Genomic DNA, 17,453 nt, shown 5'->3' with positions numbered 1-17,453 from the left:
AGACATCATCATGTTTGGGCACTGCTACCACCAGAACAAAAATACACCAATATAGAACAGAATGGATTCAGAAATATAAGATTATTCACCAAAAGTTGATTTTGAACCATGTTATTGTTTTATAATAATAAGATAAACTGAATTAATGACTTACTCTGGATAATACTCGTTCACCCAGCACAGGAGGGAAGTGCAGTCCTTGTCATCTAGACCAAACTCTGCAATCTTTTTGAGTCTGGCGCTGAAGGTTTGGTGGTACCACCTGGCGTAGGAATTACAGATGTTCAGCTCCGGTGGGTAGCAGCTCTTCACCACCTCCACCACCAACAGCAGGTCCTGCTTCAGCTGCACGCCCATGCTGCGGATGTGGAGAGACTTCTCCACCTGGTCTTCAGGGCTGGAGGAGGTGTTGTCCATGCGCTCCTCTACCAAGCTGCAGAGCGTTGAATCGTGGAGCTTCTTCCAGCCGCTGGGCCTCCAAGCTGTTGGTGTCCCATCCCTCTGCTTCCACTGCTGGTCCTGCTCCTCCTCCTGGCAGATGGCCTTCACAGCAGATGTTAGAGCCACACTATTGACTTCTGTGCTGAGAGACTGTTTCAGAATCTGTACTACAAGGTCCTTCAGGGCTCTGCGGTCCACATCAAGGCTGTCTACTTCTTCCTCCCGATGTTTAAGTGCCTCTGCTTCTGTTATCTCCCCAAACAGACGCTCCTCTCTCTCTATCAGCAGCTGGCTGGCCTCAAACAAATGGTTTGCCTCAAGGAGTTCCTCAAATGTGAGTACTGAGTTAGAAAAGCAAAGAGCAGACCTTGTTTTGAGCTGTTGGAGATGGTGTTTACAATAAAATGTGGCATAAAACTTAAATGTTGAGGTATTTAGTGGTTTGCAGTCCCCTTGTCAAAGTTCATCTATTGGCGATATTTGTATAGTACCTTTTATAAAGATTACTGACTACACTTTGGACAATCGATTTAACATTTTTTAAACAAAAATCCAGAGGTTCCAGCTTCTCAACTGTATTCTTTCTTTGTCTTAAATATAGTTTTGGACTGTTGGTTGGACAAAACATCCAATGCACAGACTTCACTTTTGCCTCTGTGACAGAGGCTTTTCACAAATATGGAGACCAAGCAATTAATTAGCTAAATCAACAAAACAATGGGCACATTAATGATAATGAAGATTGGAGCCGAAACAACAAATTGATTAATCAATTACTCAATTGACAAAAAATGAATCTGCAACTATTTTGATAACTGATTACTCGGTTAAGTCTCCTCTAACAAAAATGCCAAACATTCATTGTTTCCAGCTCCTTTATTGTGAAGATTTACTTCTTTATCATTCATGGTAGTAAACTGAATATTTTGGGGTTTTAGACTGTTGGTCAGGGAAAAAAACAATTGAAAACATCACCCTGGAAAAGTTTCACCTTTGAGAGATTGTGATAAGCATTTTTCACTATTTTCTGACATTTTATAAACCAAAAGATTAATTGACTAATCGACAGATTAATCGATAATAAATATAATTGTTAGTGGCAGCCTTAATGAAGTTAATCCTTAGTACGGCTGCAACTAAACTCAATTGACCAGTTGTTTGGTCAATAAAATGTCAGAAAATGATGAAAAAAGTCAATCAAGATGGTGTCTGTCTTGTTGTGACGTACATCTTGTTTTATCCACAACCGAAAGATATTCATTTTACTATCAAAGAAGACCAAAGAAACCATTTGAGAGGCTGGAATCAGAGAATTTGGAGAATTTGGTTAGAGGTTAAAGCTTCTTTCCCCTTCACATTCATGTCTTTGTCAAAATTCCTTACAAGGTCACTTTAAAAGGCTATTGGTGTAACTGTCTCAGAGACAGTTTCATTAACATGTTCATTGAGATATTTATTTCATGTTCATATATATAAACTTTTTTAAAAATCTTCTTCTCACCCCCCTCCCATGGGAGGTGGAGGTGTGTCTTCCTCAAGCTTGGGTCCTCTACCAGAGGCCTGGGAGATTGAGGGTTCTGCGCAGTATCTTAACTGTTCCTGGGACTGTGCTCTTCTGGACAGAGACCTCAGATGTTGTGCCTGGAATCTGCTGGAGCCACTCTCTCAGTTTGTGGGTCACAGCCCCCAGTGCTCCGATTACCATTGGCACCATTGTTGCCTTTACTCCCCACATCTTTTCTAGCTCCTCTTTCAGCCCTTGGTATTTTTCGATCTTCTCGTGTTCCTTCCTCTTGATGTTGCTGTCACTTGGGATTGTCAATCAACACGATGTCCGGTTGGTTAACCATCACCAGTTTGTCAGTCCCACAGGATCTTGGCTTGGTCATTCTCAACCACCTTAGGAGGTGTCTTCCATTGTGTGCAGATGTTCCTGTACACTATGCCAGCCACTTGGTTATGGCGTTCCATGTACTCTGTTCCTGCCTGCATCTTACACCCTGCTATTATGTGCTGAACTGTCTCAGGAGCATCTTTGCACAGCCTGCACCTGGGGTCCTGTCTGGTGTGGTAGATCCCTGCCTCTATTGATCTTGTACTAAGTGTCTGTTCTTGTGCTGCCATGATCAGTGCTTCTGTGCTGTCCTTCAGTCCAGCCTTTTCCAGCCACTGGTAGGATTTCTTGATATCAGCCACTTCTTCTATCTGTCAGTGGTACATGCTGTGTAGGGGCTTGTCCTTCCATGATGATACCTCCTCCTCCTCTGCATCATCGGGTTTCTGCTGCCTGAGACATTCACTTAGCAGTTCATCTTTGGGGGCCATCTTCCTGATGTATTCCTGGATATTGGTTGTTTCGTCCTGGACATTGGCTCTGATGCTCACCAGTCCTCGGCCTCCCTCATTCCGCTTAGTTTACAGTCTCAGGGTGCTGGACTTGGGATGAAACCCTCCATGCATTGTGAGGAGCTTCCTTGTCTTGATATCAGTGGCCTCTATCTCCTCCTTTGGCCAGCTTACTATACCAGCGGGGTATCTGATGACTGGCAGGGCGTACTCAAAATTGACCAAGAGTACTTTTGGACAGATTCACAAGTACTCTTGGGATACATTAACAATGAAGCTTGAAGGTTTCATGCTTTCATTGCAAATCGAGTCCAAAGAATCAGGGAAACAACTGATCAGTGCAGTGGTACTATATTGACACTGATCAAAATCCAGCAGATCATGCTTCCAGAGGGCTCAAGGTGGCAGAGTTGATAAGTTCAAATTGGCTTATTGGACCCAAGTTCCAACTCTTCTTCCCCAAAGCTTCTGGTGGGTGATCCTGAAGTCAAAACGACACAAGTGCTACAAACTACAGAAGTAAAAGAGGAGAATTTTTTGGAGAGACTCTCAAAATGGCATACAGTATTGAATGTTGCTTGAATCCAGCAACTACCAAAAAGAACCAAGACAGCAGAAACCATAAATGTTGAAGACAGAAGAAAGGCCAGTCTTGTGCTTGTGAACTTGGCAAAAAAGGATACCTTCAAAGAGGAAATGAGATTACTGAGTCATGGCAAACTGCCACATAGCCATCAGTTGTCCCAGCTTGACCCAGTATTGCGAGATGGTGTTCTCAGGGTGAGAGGCCAATTAAAGAAGGCTTCCTTGTCTCTTGACTTGAAGCATCCAGTAATCTTACCAAGAGATGGTGTGGGCACACATCTTATCTTAAAACACTGCCATGGAAAAACTCAGCATAAAGGCAGAGGGCATACCCTTAATGAACTGAGAGCAAATGGTTACTGGGTTGTTGGTGGCAGCAAAGTTCCAATAGAACTAGTCTCTAAACATTTACGTGTATGGAGAGTTTACAGTGTTAGTCAAGACCTAAGAGTTTTTTTTACAGATAAGTATTTGGTCCTGGAAATTACTAAATTCATTCAAATGTTTGCATAAAGGTTATCATAAATCATAGTAATTTGGTGGGAGTGCAACTGTCTCAGAGACAGTTTCATTGACATGTTCATTGAGATGTTTATTACATATGTTTCTGTCAAAAATTCAATGAGTATCTGATCATCCAATTGTTAAAAGATTATTAAAAAATGCAATAAATAAGATATTGAAAAGGTTACTGATAAAAATTTGTCTAAAATATACCACCTTAAATTAATATTTGTTTAAAAAATTTAGTGTTCTGTATGTAAAGTTTTATTTTAATTAAGTGAGTGTAACAGGTCACATGACCAGTTTTTAGTTAAGGGCATAGCTGTGGCATTCTGGGTCAGAACCAACATGGATACAGAGGAGAGACATACAGCCCCAAAATAACCTTATTCTGCATGTGGTCCAAGAGGCACGCATGGTAATTGTCTTTCATTTGGTTTATATTTGTGTATAATGTGTGTTGACGTGCCTTTACATGGGCAAGGTGATACGTTTTCAGTCATTTTATTTGGTTTCATCACATTTCTGTTGTGCTTTGGGCCTGTTTGTCAACAGACAATAGCTTGGGAGATGTTAAAATGCCCAATAAATATTTTAAACTTTTTATGTCTTTTATTTTCTTGAAGTTTTCACAGTGTCTTCTGACAAAAAAGTAACAAGAGATAAAATAAATCCTCAACTGATGTGTGGCCATTATTTCATTGGACTAGTGTAGCTGTAATTAGTGTGACATTATTTCAGCAGGGACCTATATATACAGCACTTTAGATGTTTAGATTCCTATCCCATGGGATATTCTGATTTAATTTTATTTTATTTTGTTCTAATTTCACTTCATTTTAATTTATTTTATTTTATTTTATTTCTTTGACTGCGAAGCACTTTGTAACTGGTGTTTGTGAAAGGTGCTATATAAATAAACTTTGCTTGCTTGCTTGCTTTGCTATCCATTATGCAATAACATCAAGGAGGCGTCTGATCGGTCTGTGAGGTACATTACATATACTACTGCACACATCTGAATATAGTTACTGCACATGTAATCACATTTCATTTCCACTATGTCAATTATTCAGAATCTTTCCATGTAACTTTTAACTAGGAGAACCTTAGCCTGATTATATCATACAGTATAGTATATAGTACTGTAATTGTAACAGAAGGGACATGAAGTGTGAGAAGACACAGACAAATGTCTCAGTCCTTGGGAGTGCAAGCAGGGAATTTGCAGACTATTGAGTGTTTAGAAAGGCCATGGCCAAAGTGTAGAGAAGAGATTGTGGGAAGGTACCTGGAGGCTCCCCAGGAAAGAAACATGATATGGATGATATGTAATAACAATGGGCTAGCTGCTGACTATTATTTGCTTCTAGGAATGATTGAATGTTTTTCACTTTCATGAAGGGTGACTATATTTATCTCTGATTCACTTTGCTTTTCCACTCTTTCTCTAATACAAAGAAATCCAGTTGTCTCATTCCTATATAGAATTCTGTCTCTACAAAAAAAAATCTATAATTTATCATTTATTTTCTACACTATACAAACGTTACAATAAGACTATATTTATTGTCGAGACAGAAATCTAACATTATCTAACTTTATCTCTGTTGCTAAAACATTTGTAATCCCATTCAAACAACCTCCTGCAGGGCTTCCACTTGGGTTGAGGGGAGACCTGAACATGGCACCATCCATCTCCATTGAGTCTGAGTGGGTCCTCATTGCTCTCCAGGCCAAGAAACTTGACCAGCAGGCTGAGAAAGGTGCTGTCAAATCTGTGGAGACAAAATACCGCCAAATAAAAAATAAAAAGTAAGTGAAAAACTTAAGAAATATGTGAATATTTTACCTGGCTAACTGTCATTATTCACAAGGAACATTAGAAAGCAACAAATGGGATATTTTTCAAGTTGTATTTAAACCTGCAGTGCGGAACTTTTACATATAAATGAACGTCCATTACATTCAAACCCTTGCAAAATGAGTTCACACAATGCTGATTAAGCCTATCACAGCCAGGTAAATCTCTCTTTTCACAGTATACAGAGTGTTTAATCTGGTGTCGAGTTTGACATTCCTGCTGTGGCTGGATGAATGCATCCTGAGCATGCTCTATGGGTAAAGCATGCACACCAGAGACTTCCGCTGGCCGAGCGGCTAACTTCCGGCTAAATTTCATGGGGGCTGTGACGCCCAAAACAATTTATCCACACCAGTAGCAATGGCTTTCCCATTTTTCAATGTTTTAGTTAACTATTTTTAAAATTGTGAATACCGTCTTTGCATCTTTAAAGGACCAGTTTTTAGGATTTAGTGGCATCTAGCAGAGAGGTTGCAGATTGTAAACAACTGAATACCCCTCCCCTTTCAAAGCGTGTAGGAGAACCTACAATGAGCCAGGTTTTGGTTTGTCCATTTTGGGCTACTGTAGAAACATGGCGGTGCATCATGTCCAGCTCTGTGGAAGAGGACCTGCTCCCTATGTAGATAATGGGCTCATTCTAAGGTAATGAAAACACAATGATTCTTATTTTCAGGTGTAATTATACACTAATTAAAACATACTTGTGAATATTGTATTCCATTTCTGCCAAGACCATTCCATAGATTCCACTAAATCTTACACACTGGTCCTTGAAATGACTACATAAAGGTATTTTCTCATATCTTAAATAGAAAGAAAGCTTAAAATTTAGCTAAACAATTAACTAACACTCCTATCATTAGTTGCTTCCTGTGTTATTTTAAAAAATAAAACCTTAACAAACACTTTAGTTTTTTTTTTTAGCAAAAAAGTTGAATGAAAACATATTAAAAGAGAAATCTGTAATAAAACTATTACTGTTTCTATCAAAATCAATAAGATAAATAAATTAATTAAATCTGTTTAAATCATAACACAAAGCATCATCTAGCATCTGTGGTGTATTTTCATTAAGTGTCATTGGTGTGCTTAAAGACAATATTAAGCTATGCAGATTGATTTCATAAATCTTATAAGCAATAAGTGCTAGTGTGTTAAAAATCTTATTGATGATGTATTTGTAATCTCATGAATCACATTTAATCACGATATAAGTATAGAAACACGGTAAAAGAATCATAGTCATACACTGGAGAAATTTGAGTGTGTTTGTATTACATGTCACTTTGCTTGGGTCTGCATTAAAGTCTTCACCTTTTTTAAAAATACACTCTGGAGAAGATCAAGAAATAAGGGTGTAAAGTGACAAGAATAACTAATAAAAAAATAAGGGCCAGAAGACAACTTGGCAATAATGGTGTAAAATGATCCCTAATACTTGTATTAAAAAAAATGGACATAACCAGATAGAATTGAATATGCCAGTATATATCCACGACAGCTCAAGACCTGTCTTGAAGAGTTTTGACCAACAACAAGTGACGAAGATAAAATATAATGGTGTAATTAGCCAAAGATAAAGAGGATGGACATTAAGTGTGACCTATGCCGACCCAAGGGTATAAAAACTATGCCCTGAAGGCAAGAACCTTCAGAGCAACCTGGTTCATCTTGTATGCACTAATTTGCTCTCCTTTGTTGCCAGCATTAAAGAACACTTTGCTGCTTGGACTTCTGACTCCTGATTTTTTATCATCAAAGAGCAGTTTTTGATCTGGCGTTTTCTTCAACTGTCATCCATCGATCTGACACAATACATCCAGTTGTTCTACATCATCATCATTTTTCACATTAAAAAACAACTGTTGGATGGATTGTCATGAAATTTGGTACAGAAAAAAAGCTGCAATTAATGATTGTTTTCATAACTGATCAATCAACCAATCAATTAATTTCTTAATTAATTCTTAATTGCTTAAAGGGGATATATCATGCACATTTCCAGGTCTGTATTTATATTCTGGGGCTCTACTCTTGAGATCTTGATTATATATATACATATATATATATATATATGAAACAAACATGCTACAGCAAGGGGGAGCCAGGATGACAGGTCAAAGGGGAGATATCATCAACCTCCCCACACTCCGAGATTGGGTACCAAGCCCCAACAAGCCCTTATGACCTTAACACAAGGGCAACTGACCTAAGAATGACTATCATGACTAACTAACGTAACTGATTACCAAGGCTAAGTGAAAGTCTGCTAGAGGATGTGAATGCAGCACTACGTGCTTTCCCTACTAGGACCGTAACTGAGACCAGCTGATATACACCACAGCAACAGTGATCCTAGAGATGCTTGGCTACAAGATGAACACCATAAGCCACAAAGACCATCACCCCCCATGGAGAAGGAGGCTGGAGGCCAAGATCAAGGCAACACGGAGAGAAGTTAGTCAACTCTCAGAGCTACAGAAAGGTGTGGGGACGAAAGGGATGCCTAGGAAGTACAACAAACTGTCTATACCTGAGGCACTGGAGACTGCCAAGCAAAGGCTCACAGCTCTGGCTACCTGCCTGAAGAGATACACAGCCAGGAGAATAAATAGAATGTTTTCCACCGAACCATCCAAAGTGTACTCTCAGTAGCAAGGTAATAACACGAGAACAGAACCTTCCAGGGCTGAGACTGAACAATATTGGAAGAGCATATGGGAGAAGGAGGCATCACATAACACCAATGCTCAGTGGCTAGTGGATCTAAGAACAGACCACAGCAATCTCCCAGAACAAGATCCAGTGACCATTACAATGGCAGACATCCAAGAACGAGTGTCAGGTATGAAGAGCTGGACAGCACCAGGCCCAGACATGATCCACACCTACTGGCTAAAGAAACTGACTGCACTCCATGAACACCTGGCAGCACAAATGAACCAGCTGCTGGGACACACCCAGAGTGGTTAACCCAAGGGTGGACAGTCCTGATCATGAAGGCATGATCCCATCCAACTACCGGCCAATAATCTGCCTCTGTACAACATAGAAGCTCCTGTCAGGCATCATAGCGGCTAAGATGAATAGGCACATGGCCCAATACATGAGTAGGGCCCAGAAAGGAATTGGTTGCAATACCAGGGGTGCTAAGCACCAGCTACTGGTCAATAGAGCAGTCACCCAAGACTGCAAGACCAGGCAGACCAACCTGTGCACCACCTGGAACAACCATCAGTCACCTCCTCTACATGGATGACATCAAGCTGTATGCCAGGAATGAGCAAGACATTGACTCACTGATCCACCTCACCAGGATCTACAGCAATGACATCAGAATAAGTGTGGTCGGTGGATGGTATCGAATAGAGGGAAGATGATCAGAACGGAGGGGGTTGAACTACCAGAAGGCAGCATTGCAGATGTTTAGGACAGCTACATATACCTTGGGATCCCCCAGGCAAATGGTAACCTTGAGGAGGTTGCAAGGAAGTCAGCCACAGCCAAATACCTACACAGAGTAAGGCAGGTCCTGAAAAGTCGGCTGAATGGGAAGAACAAGATACGGGCCATCAACATGTATGCCGTGCCAGTCATTTCACTTGGTTTTACTCCAAGTCCAGCACCCTGAGACTGTACACTAAGCGGAATGAGGGAGGCTGAGGACTGGTGAGCATCAGAGCCAATGTCCAGGACGAAACAACCAACATCCAGGAATACATCAGGAAGATGGCCCCCAAAGATGAACTGTTAAGTGAATACCTCAGGCAGCAGAAACCCGATGATGCAGAGGAGGAGGAGGTACCATCATGGAAGGACAAGCCCCTACACAGCATGTACCACTGACAGATAGAAGAAGTGGCTGATATCAAGAAATCCTACCAGTGGCTGGAAAAGGCTGGACTGAAGGACAGCACAGAAGCACTAATCATGGCAGCACAAAAACAGGCACTCAGTACAAGATCGATAGAGGCGGGGATCTACCACACCAGACAGGACCCCAGGTGCAGGCTGTGCAAAGATGCTTCTGAGACAGTTCAGCACATAATAGCAGGGTGTAAGATGCAGGCAGGAACAGAGTACATGGAATGCCATAACCAAGTGGCTGGCATAGTGTACAGGAACATCTGCACTGAGTACGGGCTGGAAGTCCCAAGGTCAGAATGGAAGACACCTCCTAAGGTGGTTGAGAATGACCAAGCCAAGATCCCGTGGGACTTCTTAATCCAGACTGACAAACTGGTGATGGCTAACCAACCGGACATCGTGTTGATTGTCAAACAACAGAAGAAGGCAGTGGTGATAGACGTAGCAATCCCAAGCAACAGCAACATCAAGAGGAAGGAACACAAGAAGATCGAAAAATACCAAGGCCTGAAAGAGGAGCTAGAAAAGATGTGGGGAGTAAAGGCAACAGTGGTGCCAGTGGTAATTGGAGCACTGGGGGCTGTGACCCACAAACTGGGAGAGTGGCTCCAGCAGATTCCAGGTACAACATCTGAGGTCTCTGTCCAGAAGAGCACAGTCCTAGGAACAGTTAAGATACTGCGCAGAACCCTCAAACTCCCAGGCCTGGGACCCGAGCTTGAGGAAGACGGGGGTATAGATATATATATCTATATATATATGCTGCCTATATTTTGAGGCAGCAAAATTATTTATATTTGTATTTGTATTTGAATAAAAGTGGAAATAGGTGACAGATGACTGCGCTGACTACTGAGCAAAACCAAATGCATCACTGATGTGCAGACAGACTTCTACTTATTTATACACTCATAACACATAGACAGCACACTGTGTAACACATAGAGAAGAACTTCAAAGGCAATTCTTGCTTTGCACTTCTCATTTATTGCCTATTTTTTTTACAACCTAACTTTTTGGAAAGGAGAAGGGGAACAACAGGTTACGGAGACTCCATTGAGAACACTTCGTGTGTGTCAGTAGCTCAGCTTTATCTCTGGGGAACACCCCCAACTGTAGCAGGTGGATGTGACTCCCCTCATTGAGACCTGCTGATAGATGTAACAGCGGAGCGGAGGAGAGACACTGAGATAGTGATGTAACCGACCCGTGTGCTGGTATTTGACATGTTTTTTTTTTTTGTCTTCCCTAACACAAACAATTTTTAAAATATCTGTACGAAATAAATGTTCATAAAAAACCCCACTACTATGCCAAATAATGTATTTGTACTCGGGCACATCCCTAATATATATATGAAAATCAAAGATAACCATTTGTATATTATATATTATATTATTTCCTGAATCTACTCTATGCCTCAGTAATACAAGTTTATCTCTGAGTAAACTTAGTTACCAGTATGCTCTGTCAGGATTGCTTGTGGGATGTTCGAATCGCTTCCAAAACCCCCTTCCCCCACATCTCTCTGATGCTGGAGTGGGGGGACTGTGTCTGAAATTTTTTGTAATCTTCTGAAACCATGAATCGCACTTTCCACCCACTTTACGCTGCAGACCAGATTGGTCAGCTGTGTGGAGGCAAGAAAGGAGCCAACGTTCCCTTTTTTCATTCTTGACACGAATTGTTTCACTTTTACTGTGAACAGCTGAGTGCAACACCATGAATGCCTTCCAGGAGAGACGTTAACCCCGTGTTTATCAGACACTTTTGATCTGTACAAACTAGTTGTGATTGATCATAAACCGACTCATCTCAGTGATGATCAAAATGTAGAAGAAGTGAAGGTGTCTGAAAATAAATCCACCACTAGGATTTTTAAAAATCTCAATATCCATATTTTTTTTCTCACCTTTATCAGCCAGCAGCAGTAATGGTACTTATGTGTACCAACATGAGAACTTTTTTGGTTTTTTAAGGATGTTTTACAGTAAAATGGACCACCAGCAATATATGCACCAGGCAGAGTTAAAACATACAGAAAGGCGACTTTAGTTTATATAATATGATGTCATACAATCTCAAATATTTTAAGGAGGCAGCACCACAATGCATCTGATTACTAGTATATACGGCATTAGACTGTTCAGTGAATATGTCATTCTTATATCTGTTCCTGTAAAAATAAACAACTAAATAATAATTATAAAGTAACACATAGAAAATAATCCATTAGAACATATATGATACACTTATATGAACATACATACACAGTATTTTTAGAAAACATGGGATAATGATCATAATGTTGTAACTAAACTAAATCAGAATTAAAGTTATAATGGTCCTATGTAGTAATGACATTTTTCAGTATGTATGGTTCTAATATAGATTATCATATGTTTGTCAGTTAGTTACAGTAAAATCACATCAGTCATGTTCGTCATCACTGACTATGTGTTTTTTGATCAGTATTAACATGTAACCTCCATACAACCTGTCTATAACTTTAATAACCTGATTATTGTTGTGGTGTAAACAGTTTTTCTTACCTTTTGCTCTGCAGGATCTGCAGGGAAAACAACAGCAAAACATAAAACTCATCGCTCCTGAAGGCAGCGAGACTCATAGGTGCGTAAAGCTCGTCCGTCTCTGCAGCAGGTTGACTGAAACTGAACCGAGAATAACTTGCAGAATACCATTTGATGTCAGGATGTTGGTTAAGCCACGCTCTGAGAAACTCTTTTCTTTATACACTTTATATACTTTGCTATATCACGTATCCGCACTTCCTCTGAGAACATACACTTATGATGTGAGTATGAATGCATCAGCTCTTTCAAAATGACACGTATGTGTGAATGTTCAATTTAAGATGTCGCCGAGTTTCTCACACTGATCAAGCTCACTGTGGGTGAGGTGTTATTGTAGAGGCAAAATCTTAAGATCATTCATAAATTCAGCAACTTTATCTCTGCATATTTAATGAGGACATAAATAATTTCAGTTTTTCGAATCAGAGATTAATTTCAAACCAGAAAATAAATTTGGTCATTTGTAACCCTTGTTACGGCTGGCTCAAACACCGAACATAATAATGGAGACCACACCAGTAGTAAAGTGCTACATGTGAATTTATTACAGAAACTTAATGAAACATGAATGAATAAAGGAAGGCCGGATACCTAACACCAAAAAAAGGTGCTGCTGCAGCAGGATGGAGAGAGAGAGCTGAACAAAGAGGACTGGCCTATACAGACTCAGCCCCACTAACCAGCACAGGTGCCTGTCAAACAATGATCAACCTAGACAGAACAGGAAACACCAAAATAAAACAGGATGTAACACCCTCCATAAAACAAGGTCTAACTGCCTCTATACAACTTCCAATCACATATACAAACTTTTCAAAGCATCTCACAAAGATGAATACAGTTCACACCAGAAACTAGGTTTCTGGTGTGAACTGTATTCACACACACAGGTTTTCATTTCCTCAAGTCCAACACCAGTTTAGGTTTAAATTTATTTCCTCTGCTCTGGCCACAACTTTTACCACAACAGTTTGTCAAAGACCTTGCTGATTTATAAATTATCAGTGTGATTTTTAGCACCTCACATACACACAGCTGCCCTCCAAGCTCACTCAAATAGAATGAAATTACCATTATACATCTGATCTGGTGATGATCTGAAACATTTCGCTTCCAGTGACTTGAAGGAATAATTCAACACATTGGAAAGTACACTTATTTGCTTTCTGTTATGGTGTTTTCAAACCTATAGTTTGTTTGCTCTGGTCTGAATCAATGGATGAGTTTGTAAACCTTGTTCAGTTTCTTCTCACAATGAGAAAATGCATTAAAAGCCAGGTGAGATCATTCTCTCTGCTCATTGGTCAGGTGTGTCTGGGGTGGCATGAACACAGGAAGAAGATCCTAATGAAGACTTTGTTGTGCTAGTCCAGAGACCTGTACTATGAAGCAGGATTTGGGCGTAGTGGAGTATTTTTTGCTATTTAGTTGGATGATGAAGAAAACATTCTGAATATGTCATATTAAAAAACCTTAAAAGTAATGTCAGACTGTTTCTGCTACCGGAGCAAAGAGGGTAAAAGTAGTTAATGACTGATGGGGTTCATCTGACCCAAATGTTGACTTTATAATCATTATTTTTCTAATAAAAGACAATCTTTAGTTTTTATTTCCAGTTATCATCACACAGTTGTCTCATGTTATTCTGAGCTGCAGTGATGGAATCAGAGAGTAAAATCATCCAAACTGTCAGCTGTCACTCTGGGGATAAAATAAACTTTTCACAATTAAAATGCAGCTAAAATCATCATTATGTGTTTAGTGTCGTAAACGATCTCTCCATTTGTTAGAAGCTCTGTTTTAAAACCAGAGTGGAAACAGAAAGCCTGGAACAATAAAATGTTTCTACTGACCTATAAAAATATATATTGCTCTTTTCTACTTGTCACTTTGTTGTAATTCAGGACTTTTGTCCATGTTGAGATCCTGTAGGAATGATAACTCTTTTTTTTGAGTGATCTGATCTGTCAGTGGTCGTGTTGTTGACAGACTGTGATCTGATGCTCCAGAGCAGGTTAACTGTTACCATGGTGATGTACCCCGCTAAAAGTGAACCACCGTCGTAGGACTGAAAATCCAGAGTTAAACCTGAAGTTAACTCGCTAACCCCAAATCTAATTTTTTGAGAGGTTTTTTTTTTATGACTTTTTTTTATGAATAAGCTTTGACACAACTGTGGTTAATATTGTGCACAAGAGGCTGCTAATGAGTTAGCCTAAAATGTCACTGATTTCCTTTTAAGTGTTGTTGACATTTCAGGAAAGGTAAACTAGATTTTCTTTTTTAAATCTTGCTTGCCAAAATTTCTTTCAAAAATTCCTTTTACATTTTATGTAAAAAGAAAAACACATGCTGTATTTCAGTGCCTCTGTCACTGCAATTTTATCCTGATTTATCTTTGCTTCACAATGCAGCGGAATTGCTATGATGCTAAGCTATGCATGGATAGGTGATAGGTGTTTTTGTCCCTATAGCTTAAAAATCAACACAAACGTCAGAAGAAAAAACAAAATATATGTTGGTTTTATATGTTGTTAAAGTTTCATGTACGTTTCTAAATATTTAGGTTCTTTTTTTTAAGTCTTTAGGTAGATTATGGTTGAGGGAAATATGACATGATGCTTCAAGATGTTTTTCAGTTTTTAAGGATTTAATAGTAAAATGTGGTTTTGTGCAAAAGACCAAAGTGATATTTTAGCTGAACTTTAGCTGTATTATATTTATAAAAGCAAAGATTTGTATGTTTAGCCCTATCTAATGCTAAAAAGAACATAAACAAGCACAAACAATTTAACTGGGTTAAATTAAAGGTAAGCTTAGCTTTGTTTTGCACTCTTGCTCAGTTTTTTGTTTACTTTTGTACTTACTTTCTTTTGCTTTGTGTACTGTTGGTACTGAAAAAAATAACTGCACTGATGAAGATACACTCTTTATCCACTGTTACAATTTGTTGAAATTTTTACATTATTATAATTATTTTTATACTATTTAAGTTTTAATTTACTTATTGATATAAATATACAACATACATTTTGCAAAAATGTCCCAGTTTTCACCAAGTTACGATTAATCACACAATATCAAACTTTACTGTTAAAAGCTACAATTTCTCTGTTTTCCTCTAGTTCAGGGGATATTTACGGGTATTTTGTTACCTTGTTTAAATTGAGTGTTTCGGTGTTTAATCTGTGGTACATTAGGGTTTACTTTTTGACATTTGACTTAATACTGTGCTGGTTTACTTATTTTAATTCTGACTTTATTCTCAATAAGTTCAGCCTCAATGTAAAAGTTGATGTTTGTGTATTTTTTAAATTTTTTGTTCATCCTGCCACCACAAGATGGAGACTAAGACCCACTTACTAAAATAAGACTTGATGGGAAATGCTCCACACCACTGACACTGACACATCCCACTTTCAGACTTGGACAGAAAAGATCTTGAAATTTTATTGATTTATTGATATTTCATTGCACAGGTTAGGTAAAGACCATCATATTTAATATTCAGCTAAAACTCCACAACCTGACCTTTGATCAGAAAGGTCAGAGTGAAAGCTTCAACTATGTGAAAGGCAGACGTTTTTAGACTCTTGGCTGATTTTTAAAATCTATTCTCCTGTTCAATTTATCTGTTTTAGTTTATTTTAATTATGTATTTTATTTTACTCTTTTTAGATCCCATTGATATGCAACTTTTGTATATGATCTTGTGTTTCTTTTATACCATGTTTAAAGGACGGCTTCACATTTTTCTTGCTGTAATCATTCCTCCTGTTCATACTGACCATCAGAAGATCCCTTCATAATGCACTTACAATGTAAGTGATGGGGGACAAAATCCACAGTTCTCCTTCTTTCCAAAAATGTTTTTAAAAGTTTATCTGAAGCTAATATGAAGCTTCAACTTCAAATGAGTCAAATCAAGTAGATATCTTTCAATGTTACAGTCTTTTTAGAGAAAAAGTCCAAAAACTGAAAACAGATTTGTGTATCAGAACTTTGTTTTTTCTTCTTTCCTCTCCCATTAATCATCTCACGACCCCTCAGATTTATCTGGTGACCCTTTGGAGGCGCCCGACCCCTAGGTTGGGAACCACTGGACTAAACTAGCTAACTGTATATAAAGTAGTTGAAACTAGCTCCACCTCCAGCAGCTACAACAGTAACATGCTGCTCTAACACTGATGCTTCAGTATTAATGATGTCATATATATTAATATATCAGTCAGAGGGACCAAACCACTACTTTTACTGCAATACTTTAACTACATCAAGCTCATAATACTTATGTACTTAAGTAGGATTTTTGATGCAAGACTTTTACTTGTAATGGAGTATTTTTACATTGCTGCATTGGTACTTTTACTGTGGTCCTGATTGCTGAAAACATAACAGTAGTCATCTCTGGGTCAGTGGCTCACAGCAGGAAAGCACCGCGGATTTCCACCAACCAGCTTCCAGTTATTTATCAGCCTGGTCATTCCCAGCACAGTTTACCATCCACAGCTTTGAATAGTTTATCTTCCATCCCTCTCCAATGGGAATTTGTAGCTATGACCTGTCTTCCTGAGCACATCCTTTTCCTTCAGCGATATACAAACAGTAATGTGCGGTGGACTCACATGCTTCCCCTGCTTTGAGCAACAGCCATTAACTGCAGTTATAACTGAATAATAATAAACTAGGAAACAACTCAACACCTCAATCAATGAATAATTATTATTGTACAATAAGGAGACAGAACACACAAAGATTTGCATCAGTTCGTCTCAGCGAACAACAAGCAAACCTAATCTTTTATAGTTGAAGAAGGAACAAAGAAATGATCTGTGGTTGGTCAAATCATGCAAACTTATGGATTACAGCCAATGGCAAACAGCCACCAGATACATTTACATGCACATGTATGTTAACTTGGAGCCACATCACCTAAAGACACAAATCAAGGAAGAGCCTCGAACCATATGTGGCCTTCGACCCCTCAACATGTCCTGTTTACTGCAACGTTGCAAGCCATCCACCAACCCCTCCACCTCCTAATAAAAAAGTGAGCTTATATAGATGTCATGTGAAGTACATCACTTCAGAAATGATGATATGATACGTATTGTTGAAATGTTAATATGCTGCGTATTACAGGCGTTTAAATGTACATATTCAACGTGTCTGTGGTTTGCAGAAACGTACAATGCCAACGTTTAATTCTGGCAGCCAGGCTGAAATTTGTCACCTTATATATACGTCAT

General features: G+C 39.0%; 1 protein-coding gene across 2 annotated transcripts in view; it reads right to left on the bottom strand.

Annotated features, from left to right (window-relative positions):
- The window catches only part of LOC137199208 (tumor necrosis factor alpha-induced protein 2-like), a 41,705-nt gene extending 29,361 nt beyond the window's left edge, over positions 1 to 12,344 (bottom strand). Inside the window, exons 1-3 of one of the 2 annotated variants that reach the window (XM_067613339.1) lie at positions 12,163 to 12,344; positions 5,520 to 5,654; positions 155 to 782 (exon numbers count right to left, since the gene is read on the bottom strand). In XM_067613339.1, coding sequence (XP_067469440.1) covers positions 155 to 782; positions 5,520 to 5,654; positions 12,163 to 12,214 — 815 coding nt within the window. In that variant the 5' untranslated portion in view covers positions 12,215 to 12,344. The remainder of the gene's footprint in view (positions 1 to 154; positions 783 to 5,519; positions 5,655 to 12,162) is intronic. The other variant, XM_067613338.1, reaches the window with a different exon arrangement.
- Positions 12,345 to 17,453: the final 5,109 nt, after the last annotated feature.

Source organism: Thunnus thynnus, chromosome 16 (assembly GCF_963924715.1).
Source record: "Thunnus thynnus chromosome 16, fThuThy2.1, whole genome shotgun sequence".
NCBI classification, from domain to species: Eukaryota; Metazoa; Chordata; class Actinopteri; order Scombriformes; family Scombridae; genus Thunnus; species Thunnus thynnus.
This window is presented reverse-complemented; position numbering and strand designations above follow the sequence as displayed.